The sequence below is a fragment of the Mastomys coucha genome, unplaced genomic scaffold, assembly GCF_008632895.1.
Source record: "Mastomys coucha isolate ucsf_1 unplaced genomic scaffold, UCSF_Mcou_1 pScaffold15, whole genome shotgun sequence".
Taxonomy (NCBI): Eukaryota; Metazoa; Chordata; class Mammalia; order Rodentia; family Muridae; genus Mastomys; species Mastomys coucha.
The window spans coordinates 32,457,984-32,475,604 of record NW_022196897.1 but is presented as its reverse complement, the minus strand read 5'-3'; the positions used below and the strand labels follow the sequence as shown (position 1 = coordinate 32,475,604).

Below are 17,621 nucleotides of genomic sequence, written 5' to 3'. Positions count from 1 at the left end.
TGTCAGGGTATAGCAGTTTGTGACTGTAGCAGCACTGTCAGGGTATAGCAGTTTGTGACTGTAGCAGCTGTTTCGTGTGTTGCTCATGGATCATAATTTCAAGCATCTCAATGTACAATGATCCATATGAATCCCTTACATAGCCTAATGTCACCTGTAATTAATGGAGACACTGATGTAAATGCTCTTACCTTTATAGTAAATAAGCAAGCGTTCTGGAGTCAAAATAATGAAATAAAATGTAAATCCTAATCTCTTTAGGCTCTTTAGAACAAGAAAGTGACCCAGCTATTACCTGTCTGGTTCTGATGATTAGTGATGATTTACTGTTCTTTTTTTTTTTTATTATTATTATTGTTCTAAAAGTGCTCTGATGTGGTGCCCTGATGTCTAATGAAAAGAAATTAGTCTTAAAAAGCTCCTCATTGTTTATCCTGACTTGTAGATAACACATTTTTCTTCTGATAAAATATTTTTCTTATTTATTGTTCAAAACACACACTATAGACAATAACTCTAATTCGGGTGTGTTTTATTTAGGAGTGCTTTCTCCCCGGTGCCTGGCTGTCTGCAGTCCTACCTCGGCAGGCACATAGCTTTCCCCTGAGATAAGCCCCTCTCCTTTGCTCTCTCTCCCCTCGGCTGTAGTTTGTCTGCAGGATGCAGGTTTTGCACTGAAGAGTGAGGCAGAGTTCTTACTGTGCCTTTCCGGTCCTAGCACAATCAAAGTTTTGTGTTTGGAGCTGTCCTTGACATTCTTTCGTCCCACAATGGGGTGGACACAGTGTGCTGGAAACCATGACATCATTATCATGGACACAGACTTAAATAAATCACCTGCATCCCAGGCTCTTTCTGCTGATTCAAGGATTCTCCAGCCTACAGAAGAAAGTGTCCTTTATTTTTACAAATGCACCCTTTAGCCCCAAGGGTGACTGAAAAGTGCAAACTTTTACAAGTGTTTGAAAAAATAAATATACTATGTGGTTTTAGACACAGTAATGCTGAGTCAGAGGTGTCTTGAAAAAGGTTAAGCATAAGGAAGGGAGCCAGTGAGGCTTGCCAGTAAGTGAGGGGAGGAATCCCTAAAGTGCTTATCATTATGTCCTCTGGGATATGGATTCACAAGGACCCTAACACCTGAGAAGGCTCCGTGACTCATCTTCCTAGAATGAGCTTAATGTTCAAAAACAAACAAACAAACAAATAAAAAGGCTGGGCTCAGCAAGTCAGCTGGAGGAAATACATTCCAGGTAAAAGTGGCACGGTCGCCTCTGAACAGTGTGCAGTCTTTGGCAAAAGAAGGTTATAGCTCGGCAATGCACAACCTACTATGCGGCTGTACAACTGACATGTATGAATTTGGGAAGCAGCCAACTGTTGTAACTTCTCTTACCTTTTTATAAGAAAGTGACAGTGAGGAAGGATGTCCAGCAGAAATAGTGAATATTACCACCATTATTTAAAGAACTAAAATATAACTAACTAACTAACTGTTAACTGTTTCCCCCTCAGTGCCTGAGTGTGTTCTCAGATGGAAATCTTAGGATTCTTGTGACTCTTAGCTACCGGAAGTCACGTGAGAGGTGTGAGGGAGGGCAAAAGGCACAGAAGCTGTATTTATATCTAGTACTGAACTCAGGCATACCTATTTTGTTTCTTTCGGGGACCAATAAAAATACTAAAAGGAGCTTCCCAAAACATCGATTATTACAATTGACAACACACCATTGCTGTGTATTGAACTTCTAAATGTTTCATGCAAAATATCCCTGTGAAAATATTCCTGGAATAAAGGAGGTGCCTAGGGTCAGGAGTTAATTTGAAGTGGGTGCACACTCTAAATAAATATTATTAAAATTATGTGACTGTTTTGAAGAATGGTATTAAATTAGTCTCTCTCTCTCTCTCTCTCTCTGTGTGTGTGTGTGTGTGTATGTGTGTGTGTGTGTGTGTGTGTGTGTATCTGATAGGAACATGCTCTTTCAGCTTTGATTCCACATACAGATAGATTCAATTTTGCTGTAACGTTTTCTAGCAACTGTTTTTCCACCACAGTAGTGTATTATGTGATAAACAAAAAATGATCAGGATACATCTGAGAGAGGATTCGACTCACAGTTCCTCGTGTGCTAAGTGAAAAGATTACAGTACAGAAATTCTCGCCTTGGATCCTGGTCTATGCTCATTAGTATTGTACAGTACAGCTACAGTTTCTGAAAGTCCATGTTATGTTTGTTTATTTGTAATATTTTTAACTGGCAGCCTGCCTTGCTCTGTCTTCCCACATACTCTATAATATAGTACACAGAGAAAATTCTCATTTTTCTCCCTTATTTGAGAGTATTACCATTTTCAAAAATGGCCTTTAATCATTCATGAATTTCTACCTTCAACATTACATATTGTCATCTTAATTACAACATTGAGCTACTGTTTTCTCTCTATTTTTTCATCAGGAAATGAGTATGATTGCCTGTGGAGGCATAAATGCTCAAAACAAAAAGCTATTTATAGAAATGGGGGGGTTTGAGAAATAAACTTTAGAAATTCATGTAAAACAGTCAGTGGTTATTTTTAATACATCTGAGATGTTAGTATGTAAAAACTAAGCATTCCAAGTTATGATATGCAGAATTGGAGATTTTTAAAAGGACGCCTGCTTTTACTAACTCCATCATAGCTACACTGAGTAGGAAAAACATGAAAGCAAAATGAGAGATTCTGACTTGCTACAAAGCACCCAAAGTCAGCAGCTACTGTGTCTCTTCATAAGTTCAAATACTTTGTCACTTTTGACTCAACTCTTATTGAAAAAATAACATCTCCCCCTGTTTGTCACTAGAACTGCCACCAGAAGAAAAGCCCTTCGTTTGCTTCAAATAAGCACCTCTGTTTTTCACAGCTTGCAGTAACGCTTAAAGTAAATAAGTTCTTGTGCAGCCTGCACTGTTGAATTCATTCAGATGCCTGAACAAAGCTATTGTTTAGAGTTTTACAACAAGCCTCACTGTTTCCCTTGAAAGACTCCTCCTTGTTCCTATGTTTGGCATGCTTAGAATAGTAAGCCTTTCTATAATTTTCAAATGCTAAAGATAATTTTCCCTCACAGAAGAAATGAAGGAAGATTATGATGCTATGGGGCCAGAAGCTACGATCCAGACCACAATTAACAATGGTACAGGTAAGTTACATTTACATAGCAACATCATGTTTGTTCTGTGTCACATGAGTTTCCTGAATCTGATAAAACACAGACCCATCCATTTGCACCTCCATGATTAAGAAGAAGTTAGACTTCACATGTCTAGTTTTGAGTCAATTTTGAATTTACCATATCTCTTATTTTATTAAGCAAATTTATCTTCCATTCTTATATCCTAAGTTATCTCTAAAGCTTGGGAATATTGAATTTTATGAATGGACTCTCCTACAGCATGATTTGTATGACTTTCTAGTTTTAACTTTTACTTTAAAAATAATTTTTATATCATAATATAATATGCTGGTTTTAGCTACTACTTGATATCTGTCACTGAGAATTCAAGTGATATAATGTAATACAAATTGAAAAATATCTTTACCAAATCCAAATTTCTGTAAACATACTTTAAAAAATTTAATCATTTAACCTTTCTCAGATTCTCTCTTCACTTTTAAATCCTTTCATCTACTAGAGGTATCAAATACTTCTCAGACAGACTTTTAAACAATAATTAACAGTTCACTTTTTAAATAAAGCTGATAAATAACCACTCAGGAGACAGTAGGCAGTGTTTTATTTGGCTCTGCTGTTGCTGGAGAAGAGAGGTTAAGAACACATTCCATGTTCTCCTCCAAAACCCCAAACAACAGCTCTTGTTACAGTGCCCAGTGACATAGGTTTACTCTGTGTATGTCTCTTTCTGTATGGCCCTACCTTCATGTGTCAAACAATCCTCCACTCCATTGTAAGACCATTACAAATGTTAGCACAGTCCCCAATACAAAGTCATTCCCTTAAATAAAACAAGCACAAAAATCACATAACTGTCTCCATTCAATGTGCCAATGAAAGTGTGCACTTTTAAATGGCTTCAGAAGTGCATTTAATTAAGATGACATTCACATTTCCCTTAAGTCGATATGCATCATAATATACTCATGCTGTCTGTAAATATGCTTATTAATAACTTAAGAGTCATGGGTTCCCTATCTTGGGTGTAAAGTAAGTGAAACATTTTTTTTTTTAAAAAAACTCCTCTTTTACTCACTTGAATAATAATGTCAAACTGAGTACAAAACTGAAAGTATACAATCGTGTGGTCCTAGAGAAATCATAGACCAGAGCACTGATAATTCTAATTTCTAGATGAAGCTTCAATACCTAGATTACAACCTTAGGCAAATCAATTATTCTCTTGGGAACTCAGTTTCCATATCTGTAAAATGCATATGTTGAACTAGTTGACTGCTCAGAATACTTCTAGTTTTAATATTCCATGTTGCTGGGATACTGTTTCTATAAAAATAGAAACAGAAGCCAAATGATTTTTGTTTAAAATATAATAATAATATACTCTGAATTAAGGACTCTCCAAAAACTCCCAGTTTGTGAGCTTCAAAATGGCTTCAGGTTCCTTTAAAGAAAAAATGTTGTCTCAGCTTCAAACATTCATAAAAGCTGATTTCACTTCCTTCCTGATCACTGAAAGTGAGACAAGGTGACAATTTAGCATCCATTGTATATACCTGAGTCTAACATGAGGTTAACAAAAATTACTCAGATCCAGGAGGTTTACAAATCAATTTTGAACACCCTTTCACCAGGCTTTAAGATCCCTTTTCTCCTAATACTCTAGTGTTTCTTAGGCTTCATATGTATGCAGTCAATAAATAAATCAATACATGTTCATTGAGTGTTTTCAATGTAGTCCCTGTTGTGTGCATGTGTGGGAGACAATGGCCAGGAAGACTAAGCCATAATTATTATTTAATTTGGGAAAAATGCCTAATTCACATGAAAAAATGATAAACAGTAAGTGAAATTATGTGATAAATAAAATGGGAGGAATCATAATTATTTAAATTACAGAGATAGACAAGATCCTGCAAAGTGGGAATTTGTCTAGGTTTTATGAAGTAAGTTGAATTTGAACTAAGTACATTTTCAGTAGTCCGGAAGGGACAGGGAAGGGAGAAGTGGAATATATAAGCTAAAGAGAAAAAATAGTACCTAAGTAGAGGATAGTGGGTAAAAGTTAAAGAGAATTTATGGGAAATAAAGTTGTAAACTGAAGACAACTGTTAGAAAATATAAATAAAGCATACTATAGCCATGTAGACCATGAAGCCATGAAGTGATTTTTAAGTTTGTCATAGGCAGTAAAGTGGGGAGTTTTCAACAAGACTTCTTAATAACTAACTGGTATAGCTAAAGTAGCCCAAGAAGGTGTGTGTGTGTGTGTGTGTGTGTGTGTGTGTGTGTGTGTGTGTGTGCTCTTTTGCTGTTGTTTTGTTCTCTCTCGTTTGGCCTGGAACTTACTGGTAGGCTAAGCTTAGCTGGCTGCTCAGCAGATTCCAAGGTTCTGCCTGCCTCCTCCTCTTCCATACTGTAATTACAAGTGTATGCTACTGCATCCAACATCTGATGAGGGGTGGGGATAAAATCAAGGTCTCGCAATGTTGCCTTGAATGGCCTGGAGCTCACTATGTAGACAAGGCTGGCCTTCAACTCATAGAGACACACTTGCCTTAGCATCCCTAGTGCTGGGATTAAAGGTGTGTCATCAGGCCTGGCTATTCCACCATTTTTACACCAGTTCTGGGGATCAAACTCAGGTCCCTGTTTGCAAGATAAGCACTTTACTGACTGAGCCAGATCCACAGCCATTGATGAGACAATTTTGAAAACCTTTGACATCCCGGAACATATCACATCAAGTTGAACAACTCCATCCATTGTTCTGCTGTAGCAATTAGGCTCAAGTAATGAAAGCAAGTTAGGAAGGCTCTCAGTAACTACCTGCATCTACCCAGGAAGTCTTCTCACCTCATCTTTAACTAGCATCCTTAAACTAGTTACAGAAGAGGAACATTTAATAATATTTATGTATAATAATGATAAAGATATCAAATATTTTTATTTCATAACTGACTACCATAAGGATTCATTTTTTTTTCTTCAGCTTGGATAGCCATCAATAAACACTCTTTTCTTTTGTTATTCATCTTAAGCAGACAGAATTTAAACTGATGCTTGCAGAAGGGCAAACTTTAAAGAAATGGAATATTTAATATGTGCCCTTAAGGAGCATAAAATTTTATAGGGCAATGGGGAGAAAGTCATAATAACAGGGAGACAAAATTTGTGAATAAATAATTGTTTCTTCATTAGCTCTGCAAGCCAGTAGTCATTTATTGAGACCCTACTAAGTGTAAAAGTATTTTATTCAGCACCATGGAGGAAGCAATGAGCACAGAGCAGTCCGACAAGTAAAAGAAAAGATACACGAATGAGAAATGTGTGCCAAGTATTTAACGCAATACTAAGACAACTTATTTGTTCATTGCTAACCAGTGTTATTATTTTTACTTATACTAATACATGTATGTGTTAAGTTGTTTCATTTGAAGTACAGCAAGCTAAGTAAGTCCAAGGGAAAAGTGTTGTATATTGCAGAGTTTCTTGCCAGAGAGCTGGGATCATATGTTAGAGCTAGAGCCATAGAGGGATGCCTGAAGATTTCCAAACAAGTTCTTAAGGAGAACAGCTTTCTGAGCATGCCTCTGTGCAGAGAATAATGGAAAGGCTGGACACACGCGAGGAGGCTGAGGGAATTCTTAGAAGAGCCCGATGGTAACTGTGCGTAGCAGTTGTTTTTGTCTTAGTAGTGTGATGAGAGAGGAAAATGATACTTGAAATGAATTAACCAAATTTAAGGTGTACTGGGGAACTCTATCATATAGCTTATACTCTCGAAGTGGATAGGAACAAAGATCGTCGATTACTAGCAAATAAGTAGGAGTACGGATGAAATCTCAAGTAGAAATGGAAAGTAATTGCTGTGGACAGTGTATACATACATTCAGTCGTCAAGAAAGAATATTCTGTTTTGAAAACATAGCCTGAGATTAGTTATATAAATATTTAAGTCTCTTTACACATGTTTGGTACCGTAGCAGACACACAGATAAGAAGGGAATACCTTTTAGTGTGCTAAGGTAAGAATGGAGTAAGAATGAAAGGACACATTCCAACAGAGCAGACTGAGGGAATCTGTCTATGCCTGGTTATCAGTGAAGTGCCTGCTCTAAGGAATGAGGAACTGAATGATGCAGATAGGGAATAAGAGAACATGTGTTCATGTTCCTGGCTCTCGTTCTGAGAGGTTGAACGGCCTGGAGTTTAGTTAAGTACCAAGACTGAGGGGCAGGGTGTTAAACACAATTAGGCATAGACTATTCAATACCAGTTTGTTTGCTTGTTTGTTATTTTGATTTTTCAAGCATGGTCTCAATATGTGGCTCTGGCTACCCTGTAACTGACTGTGTAGACCAGACTGGCATTGAACTCACAGAGATCTAAGTACTTCTGCCTCCTGAGTGCTGGGATTAAAGGTGTACACTACCATGCCTGGAAGGACTACTACCTTTTAACCAATGGCAGACTGGACAAAATACATATGACATATGTCATTTTACTTGAACTATATAGAGAGTGCACTAAAACATGATGCATAGAAAGATAACTTTAGACTTCAGAACATTATAGTTATAGCCAGGCATAGCAGAACACATCTCTAACTCTAGCATTTGGGAGCCGAAGGATAGTGAGTCTGAGGCCAGCCTGTGCTACACAATGAGTTCAAGACTCTGCCTGAAAGAAACAAACAAAATTCTCCACTTCTTTATAGAGTGAAGGCTCTGAGGGTAGATACTAAGTTTGTTTTTCTCAACATGCATAGTACTTTATGAGGTGCTGGTAGTTAATAAGCAGGTCATATCTTGAGTTAGAAAATGAATTAATGATGAGTGAGCTTGTAAAACAGGGAACAGTGGTTTGGATCAGCAGTGTGAATTAAAAAGTAGTTTGACCCAGACTCTTTGCTCTGTGTATCAAGAAAGATGCAAACAGGCAGGGCTCTGAGGGAAAAGCCTGTGAGGGATGGGGTATTACTGAGGGCTGACACAATTTCATTTAATCTGAAGAAGTGGAGCTCATATAGGAGGATGTCATTAAGCATGTGGGGGGAAAACAAGTAGTTTGTGAAATAAGAAAGCAAAACGAAGCATGAATGAAGTTTCTTTTTGGTCTCTTACTCTATGTTCAGTTTAAGACATATTTTCTTTACTATGCACTCAGACTATCCAATAAAATAATCACTCATAATAATGTATCTTTGCAAGATGCTTCCAAGAGTTGTAATTTATTGAGTGTATTTAAAACTTGATTAAAAATAAGAAATACTAAAATTAGGAAAGTACAGTCCTTATATATTAAATAGAAAGGTTAAGCATCTCTAGGACAGAATCTGCAGAATTCTTCTTTTTCCCATTGTCCTGGTTTGCTTTCTGTTGCTATGATAAACAACACAACTAAAAGCAACTTGGAGGGAAAATATTTGTTTGGCTTACAGGTCATAGTCCATCATTTAGAGAAGCCAAAGCAACCAAGGCAGGGGCTTGAAGCAGAAACCAACAGAGGAATGCTGTTTGCTGGCTTGCTTTCAGGCTCATATTCAACTTCCTTTCTCGTACAGCTCACGCTCTCTTGCCTGGGGATGGTGCTGCCCATGGTGGGCTGAGAATTAGCAATTTAGGAAATGCCCTACAAACATGCCCACAGATCAATCTGATGAAGGCAATCCTTCAACTGAGGCTTCTTCTTCCCATGTGTATTAAGTTGACAACCAACCCCAAAGTTAGCCATGAGGACATGCAGTAACTCAATCTGGATAACCATAGAAACAGAGGAAAAGGGAAAGAGAGGCAGGGCAAGGAAAGGATGAAAGGATATAAGATTTATGCAAGTAGGGACACTTTCAGCAAATAAGTAAATTTAAATCTTCAAAATAAATCTACAGACATAAAGAGAAGGAATCATTTATAATATCATATGCCACTAAAGCTGGCATTTTAATTGGCCTTTTTCATACTAACTTTATAGTATAATAATGTGGCATTTAGAATTATTCATGTCCTTGTGATCTTTTCAGCATCTAGGTCCTTTTCAAATGTTATTAAATCAAGCATGATAAACAAAAACTACAGAGATGGAGTCTTTCTCTCTTATGTTGAGTCACTGTGATGTATTTGAAAGAACAATGGGCCAGGAGTCCAGAAATGTGCTATCTGCTTCCAGGTCTTCTAGAAACTTCTTTTGTAACTGTGTGAATCATTAGCCTCACTACATCTTGGGGGCATCAGCTTGTTAAATGAGAAAATTAGGCTAGAAATTTTGGGCTTCCCAACCCTCATCCTTTCCCTCATGAAATTGCCTTGGAAAATATAATTTAAGATAATAAAAACTGGAGTGATCTGTGGGAATGGAAGTCCTGTAAGGACCCCAACCTTTTCTGTCTATCCTACACAGTACACCATGCCCTGGAATTGATCCCTGTGCTGCCATGTTTTTGGCTTTCATTCTTGATCATCTTAAGAACTAAAAACAAGGTACTCCACAAGTTTCGTTTTTTTTCCCCTGGCCCTACAATTCATCTCCTGATGGTATTTCACAGAATGCAAACAGCAGAGTGGAAGTATGCAGGATGAATACTATAGAATTGTATAAGGGATTTATATTCCCCCTAAAATAACAGTTCAGTCCAGATATCTATACAGGACTGGTGTTCTCATAGCAAATAGACCCTCAGTAATAATCCAGACCGACAGTGGAAATCTCATCTGAGCCAACAATACAGTAGTGTGACTCCTCTGATTGGGTTACGATAAGGCTTTATTTTCTTTGTAGTTTAGTAGCCCAGCATCCTCTTAGTTCTCCTACAAGGGATTCGAATTAAAGGTTTGAAATTTTTTAGCATTTTTTATAAGGTTGGAGGCGATGCAAGTTTGAACATCAGGTATCTCCTAGCGTAAGGTGAAAGAATGGGAAGTATTAGCAAACATGCAGGAGTGGAGAATTCAGTTAGTACGCAAGTCCCCAAAAGGAAGACACACATTACTCTACTTCTGTGCTACTGTGAAGCAAGTCATTTTCCTCTAGTTTGTCTTGGTCACATTTTTCAAGGCTGCAGAATTTTTGTCATTCAGTCAGATATCTGTCATACAAATCATGAGTTTGATTTTTTTTTTTTTTTTAGTAAATTTCCTACTTTTAAAAAAATCAATGACAAAAAAAAAAAATTAAGAGGAGTAGGAGCACTGAGCAGGATGGACAGGAATTGCAGGGATAGACCATCACAGGTGTGCACCTGGAAGCATGCCTTCACTTCCTGGCTCATGAGTGCTGGGGTTTATTAGTTTCATCTGAAATTAGGAGCAGCCATCTCTACTGCACAGCAAGAGTTCCCACAAGAAATAACGACCACTCCTAGCCTCTTCTTGCATGCCTCCTTCACTCATTCAACAAATATTTAATAAGCACTGTTTTCCTTGCAATGCCGCCTGTGGTTTCCAGGCACCTCCAAAATATTTTTTCTTATTCTCCGTGTGTGGTTCTCCCACCAGAAAACTGTGTTATTTTGACTTTTTAATTGAAAAGAATACAGATGAAACTCTCTAGACTTACCTAGGGAATAGATAACAAATTGATTATGGCAATTAATTCAAAGTATGGATTGCTGTGACTTTAAGGACACCCAAGGAGGTACATGCTGGTTCATTTCACAGGTGAGAAAATTAAGAACCAAACCCAAAATAAGTAGTCCAAATGGGGAGTCCCAGGCACTGAGTTTGATGTGATCTTTCAATTATCCAGAACTAAATGTGTTCTAGACTTCCCCGTAAGTACTGGAGACACATGGCCCCACACCTCTGATAGTTCACATATGTGGAGGAGAAAGATTAAATGTGCTGTGAAACATTCAAGGGTTCCCATTTACAGATGGCATCCAGCAAGCAAAGGAGAGGGGTGCAAACTCAGGCTGAAGTGCTCAGGATGCAACCTAATGTGAAGTGATTCCATGATATTACTCAGAACCATGCTGTGTGCACTATGAGACAGAAAAGAGAGTCCTACTAGCAGAGATTCTTAAGTTAGACAAGATTTCCTCTATGGCCTGTTAAAACACAGACTGCAGACTGTGTAGTGGGCCCTGAGAACTTGCATTTCAAGTAAGTTCCCAGGTATATTGACACCAATATACAAACCAAACCTTGAAAGCTAATGACTATCCAAAGCAAACACTGACTGTTTTATGGTTTTCTATGAAAAGAAAGCATGAACTACGGAGGAAGGTCACTGTCCTAAATACAGCAATGCTAATTCCAGATAGGTAGATTGCATGGTTAAAGGAAAGATGAACACATTTGTTTAGCTAGGGAATTAAAAGTCAATACACTGCATCATTTTGTACTGCTGCACAGCAAAGTCATTCAAAGGTTACTTACTGTAAGCCTCTGGATCTTGATATTCACAATCCTCTCATACAAAATCAAACTTTAAAATTAGACGGCATCCTGGACTGGGCTACTTCCTGCTGTGGAGAGAAATATTTGATCTTGCAGACTGCTACAAATTCCCACCTCCCATTCATTCTTCACCTCTCTCTTCTAAAGCTTTTCGCATGAATCTCTCACTGGTATTTGAACATGCTCCCCCAGAGAAGGCCATCTAAGAGCAGAGGAGGAGAGACCACCAAGACACCTAATTCTCTGCAAGAGACGAAACTTCTCTGTTGCTCTTGATGACCCTTCTCTGGCTTTATACATGCCTCTATACCAGTTGGAGGCTCTGAGAAGCTGCTGTGTGGCTGTGCCTTGAGAAAAAGATCATCCCCCTCCCTCCCATTTTTTTAGATATCTGATGCCAATATGTGTATGTTGATATTTTTTATTGGTCAGCTTTATACAATGTAGTCATGAGAATTCATATACCTTTGCATGTGCTTCTTTGTGCTAAAAAAAAAAATCAAAAAATGCAAAATTAAATATTGCTCTGTCTTCTCATCAATTAGTATTGAAGGAGTTGTTTTTTCCCAAGGGTGAAGAAGACAGCTATGCTAGACATATGACGACTGCTTCTGTTCTCTTTGCCTTGACATAGCAATGTGAATAAAACCTAGATTTTCCAAAAGAGTTACTTACTTATGTCAGTGTTTGCCAAAGTGGCTTAACAATAATATTAAAATATATATCTTCAGTTTTTAATGAAAATTGAAAACATGCCAGATTTTAAATTAATGATAACAGAGAAGCTGCTTTCTTGTTTTAAATACAGAAAATAAATGGCAAAAGGAAACAAGAAACAAAACAGAATCAGCTTCGGGGTCACCTTATAAACTCGACGACCTGTAAACTATAAGTAAAAATCGCTTTTAGTGTTATTAAGAACGTGTTCTAAGCAACTCAATTATGGGAACTGACTGATTCCTGAACTAGTCAATGGTTCCTTTTCACTTAGAGTTCTGCTGACCCTGCTTGTTTTTAGGCAATTACTTTAAAAGTCAGTTTAGACTAACATTCATTATCTACCTTAAGAAAAATCAATATTTTCCCAAGACAGTCTTAAAGGTATTTATGAAAGTATCATTAATAAGCATGACTAGTAAGACTGACTAACATATTTAAAAGAAAAGAGAGCCTTTGATGACTTGAAGGGATCTAGAAATTTATCTACCAATATTAAAATACATATAGCCATGAGGAAACATTTTTAATTAACATTCTCTTTTTGGATGGAGAAAAGTTTAACTAACCTTAGGGAAGGTTGAGATATTTGCACGACATTAGGGTAAATTTTAGGAGTAAATGCAAAATCCCTGGAGAAGATATGGGAAGAAATTACTTGAGGTTTCTTGTGAATTTTTTGTTATGGTTTGATGATAAATACCATGCAAATATCCTCTGTCAGTGTGTTTTGGCAGTCCTTCCAAGGCAGCCAGGGAGTGAGGAGGATTACAGAAAGAACAAAAATGAGGTTGATTTTATACTAGAAAAACACAGAGGGGAATTTTGTAACTTCTTAGCAAGCTCTCCACCTCATTCCAGTGCCCACTACACAGTACTATAAAATCTTTGTGAAAACAAAAATACAAACTTCCAAATACAATCAAATTTTCATCTTTGCCAACAGGAGTAACCAAAATGCACCCCCATCCTTTACTCCAGTACGACGAGCAAGAGGGGGTTTGGTTTTTAGAGACTGGAACATGACACAGTTCAAAGTAGAAAGGGAAGTTTCTCGGGTAACGTATGTAAGGAGAGGTGAGAGTATACTCGCTAGGAGATACAGCACAGCCTCAGAACACACAGCTGGATGCGTGGCTGGGGACCATCTTGTCTACCTTCCCCTGCTTCCCCAATTGTAGTCATAAACCCTCCTCTCCTGAATGGAAAACATCAGCCCCTTCATTCTGCATCTTATTGCTGTAGTCACCTGGCAGCGGGGGAGCCCTGAGCCCGGATGCTCATTTTGGAACAAAGTCCTAAAATCATAGGGAAGAGCTTTCATTCTGCATCTTGGCCTTTTCTGGACAAATTAATGATTAGGCTTGTTTCAAGTGCATATAAGCAGTTAGGAAAATGGGAGGGGGATCATCCTGGAAATAGCAGCTTGCTTGGGTACTGTAATGCTTGGAATGGTGTGGACTTGCAAAGTTAGATCTAGGCAAAGGAAAATTGTAATAAAACCAAAGAGAAACTTACATTTCTTTTCATGGTGGGTATGCTGGCTCATTTAAGTTTGTATGCTAGCTCACTCTAAGTGCCTGTAGATAGATGATCAATAGCAGATCCGCCCCACATAAATGAAGGAAAGCCCTAATGAAGTCAATAGACTTAAATGATTAAATGGCATTTCTTCATGAAGCCCTTTTTGGATACTCACTGAAGCCATGTCTAACTCCTGCAAACATTTATGAATACCATGAAACACTCTGTCACATTGTCTTATCTTTACCTAAACTGACAATTGAGCAAGCCTCTGAATCCCTAGCTCAACTATCAGATACCTTGTTTTGTATTTTGTTTTAACTGAAACATAGTGTTACAGGAATACTATTTTCCACGTCCACACCACAAATGTTTCTTTTAAAACTCCTCATTTCATGGCAATATACTCAGTGTTCAAGAGTCACAGATTACCACAGATGACTCTTAAGTAGCACATGTGACTTGAAGCCTTTCCTTCTTCCCTCACTTCACACGGAAATCCAGCATGACAAAGTTGGATCTGGCAATCAAATTCCCTCTCCAAACACCAGACGTGTATCTAGATGTAGTTTAGTTTGCCTATCCAGAAAAATCAGAATTTTTTCCCCTTTTAAGCCCAAAGACTATTAATGCAAATCCAATTGAATTTGCATTTGATTACATTTCTGATGGAAACATTCATATGCAAATGAAAATTCATGCAAAGATAGCCAGATAATTCAAATAGTTGCTGAAATATCAAGATAAAATTAGGATATTAAATGTACATCCATCCACTTTTACTGGGTTACACTAAGGTCATCAAGTGGGACAATATTCTGAAATGCCTCAAATAAATTTTTAAAAATATTCAAATAGGTATGTGTTTAGAAGGGAGCTATAACATTATTTTGAATTGTCATAGTACAGAAAAGATGTCAGCCACTGTTAAAGTTAGTCGTATTTTTTTAAAAACATCCACTTTAGCTGGGTGGTGTTGGTATACACCTTTAGTCCTAAGCACTCTGGAGCCAGAGTTAGGCGGATCTCTGAGCTCAAGGCCAGCCTAGTCTATAGAGTGAGTTCCAGGACAGCCAGGACTATGCAGAGTAACCCTCTCACAAAAACAAAGAAACAAAACCAAATAAAACTATTTTAAATTTTGTTCCACATCTTTTCCTATCATTAAATGCAAAAAAAAAAATTAAAAATAAAAAATCTTGGTAAGACTATTTTAATGAGCCAAAAAATGGGCAAATAGTTTATGTAAGTTGGTAGTTCCCACATACTCCCATAGGAGCAAGTTCAGTGACGTTATCATTATCCTCTCTATCAATATCCTTTCAAAGCACCTATGGCCTTGTAAATGGAGCAGCTGAGTCATCATCTTAACTGATGGCTATTAAATCCAACTAAGAACAGATATAAGCAAAAGTTCAAGGTAAAATGTATTCATCTAGTACCTTACATTCCAAACTGTTTTTAAAAAGAAACCTTAGAATCAGACAGCTATTCTTGTTAAACTTAGCAGGTGGAGAGAGCAAAGGAACAGACTTGAGGTCACAGTACGCAGAATTGTCATCACCTAGTTTGGTGGTCTATAAAATATAAAGAAAATTGTCCTGATTGTTCTTCTGCTTGATCTTATGCTTATACACTATTTCAACTCTTTAGAATGCTAGTGTTTCCTGCTTTGGCAAGTATCACTAACCATTTATCAGACTGAAGGCTAACGACACAGAAGACATTTTAGCATGTCACTTGGGCCAGCTGGATCTTTCCCCAAGTCTTAAGAGATTTTACTTTGTAAATCTCTCTCAATTCCAGTCACTTTTCTTTGTCTCTACCACCAATTCCTTAATCTTTGTCTCTTCAGGGATTTTGGAGAGGAGCATACTGCCAGCCCCAAGCCCACCCTACTCTCCGCTAACTCTGAGCAGAACCTACCCTTCCTTTTCTTCTGTCCCTGTTATACTATAGCCAGAGTCATCATTAGAAAGTACAAGTGTTTTCATTCCATACAACTGTCCTTTTTGATTAATATCCTTCAACGGCTTCTTCTTCTTCTTCTTCTTCTTCTTCTTCTTCTTCTTCTTCTTCTTCTTCTTCTTCTTCTTCTTCTTCTTCTTCTTCTTTTTCTTTTCTTCTTCTTCTTCTTCTTCTTCTTCTTCTTCTTCTTCTTCTTCTTCTTCTTCTTCTTCTCCTTCTCCTTCTCCTTCTTCTTCTCCTTCTTCTTCTTCTCCACCTCCTCCTTCTTTTTCCTCCCCCTCCTTCTTCTTTTTCCTCTTCCTCCTCCTCTTCTTCCTCCTCCTCCTTCCCCTCCTCCTGTCTTTTTCCTCCTCCTCCTCCTTCTTCTTTTTCCTCCTTCCCCTCCTCCTGTCTTTTTCCTCCTCCTCCTCCTTCTTCTTTTTCCTCCTCCTCCTCCTCCTCCTCCTTCTTTTTCCTCCTCCTCCTCTTCTTCCTCCTCCTCCTTCCCCTCCTCCTCTGTCTTTTTCCTCCTCCTCCTCCTTCTTCTTTTTCCTCCTCCTCCTCCTCTTTCTCATACTCCTCCTCTCCTTCTTCTTCTTTTTCTTCCTCCCCCTTCTTCCTCCCTCTCTTCCTCCCCCCCTTTTCTTGGTCTTAGAATAAAAATGAAAGACCTTAGAAGGGATATTTCCCCTGCATTTTCCCACTTCTACTACCTCTGCTCCCCAACATCCTACAGTTTTTTTTCTTTCACTCTGCACTCCAAGTTAGATGCCAAGATGCTGTTCCTAGTCACCTGTGTACACACTGCTGTTCCAGCTTTGAGAGTAAGTTAGTTCCAAGTTTCTACCATTAAAGCTTTCCTAATCTTTAGAGCTCATTGGATTCCTGTGTTACCTTTGTTTATACCACCGCACACCACCACCACCATAATACCCAGTCAAATTTGAAGCAATGGGTTTATTTTTGAGATGGTGTCATTTGGATTACTCATTTCTTTCTTTCTTTCTTTCTTTCTTTCTTTCTTTCTTTCTTTTGCTTTCTTTCCTTTTCTTCTCCTTTCCTTCTCTCTCTCTCTCTCTCTCTCTCTCTCTCTCTCTCTCTCTCTCTCTCTCTCTCTCTCTCTCTCTCTCGTGGTTTCCTGAAGGACAAGGTTAGCGCTGCTCTTCACTTAGGCACATAGGCCTTTGCTGTTTAGGTTTTCAATCATCACAAGTTGAACAAGTGGGAGCTTCTATTTTTTTAGTCTTCTTATCCAAAATCCACAAGTTTATAATAATGTAAACCAAAGAAAAAAGAAAATTAACTAGCTTGCTTGAACATTATCACATCACAACTTGCCAAGGATGTTTCCTATAAGAAACTCTGCATGTTTCTTGTAGCAAAGAAAATATCATAAAGATCTAGTGGCGTCAGAGGGAACTGTTTTCAAACCATGATACCATGAGTTTGTCATGCATTGTGCTAGAGCAAGGCACTTTTCCCAGCACCCATAAAGAATAACAGTTACTCTTCCAGCCCTATGTTATGTATAATCTTTTATTTGGGATATATAAGCCATGACTAATTTCAGAGATGCATTTAGAGATTTTAAGTATATCATGTCTTGTGACACAGATTGAAGTTGGTTCACAATAATTATTTCATAAAAAATAATCATAACTTAGGAAGCTAAAATCATATAGAAACCATGCTGCAGTTTTATCAGTGGGGCTCCATTACTTTTTGTTTTATTTTTTATCAGCTGAGAGCTTAATTTTATTTTAACTATACAATGCTGAGCAAAGATCAAAATCACAGTGAGAGAGAATGCTGCGTTCTGTGAGGTTTTAGCGAAGGCACACTGTTGTACTTGTAGGGATGTT

The 17,621-nt window shown here is 37.9% G+C and overlaps 1 protein-coding gene across 7 annotated transcripts in view; it reads left to right on the top strand.

Moving 5' to 3' along the window:
• Zeb2 (zinc finger E-box binding homeobox 2) overlaps positions 1-17,621 on the top strand; it is a 134,424-nt gene that overhangs the window by 96,773 nt on the left and 20,030 nt on the right. For all 7 annotated transcript variants that reach the window (XM_031370161.1, XM_031370160.1, XM_031370159.1 and 4 more), the window contains one exon: positions 3,113-3,184. In XM_031370161.1, the coding sequence (XP_031226021.1) occupies positions 3,113-3,184 (72 nt within the window). The remainder of the gene's footprint in view (positions 1-3,112; positions 3,185-17,621) is intronic.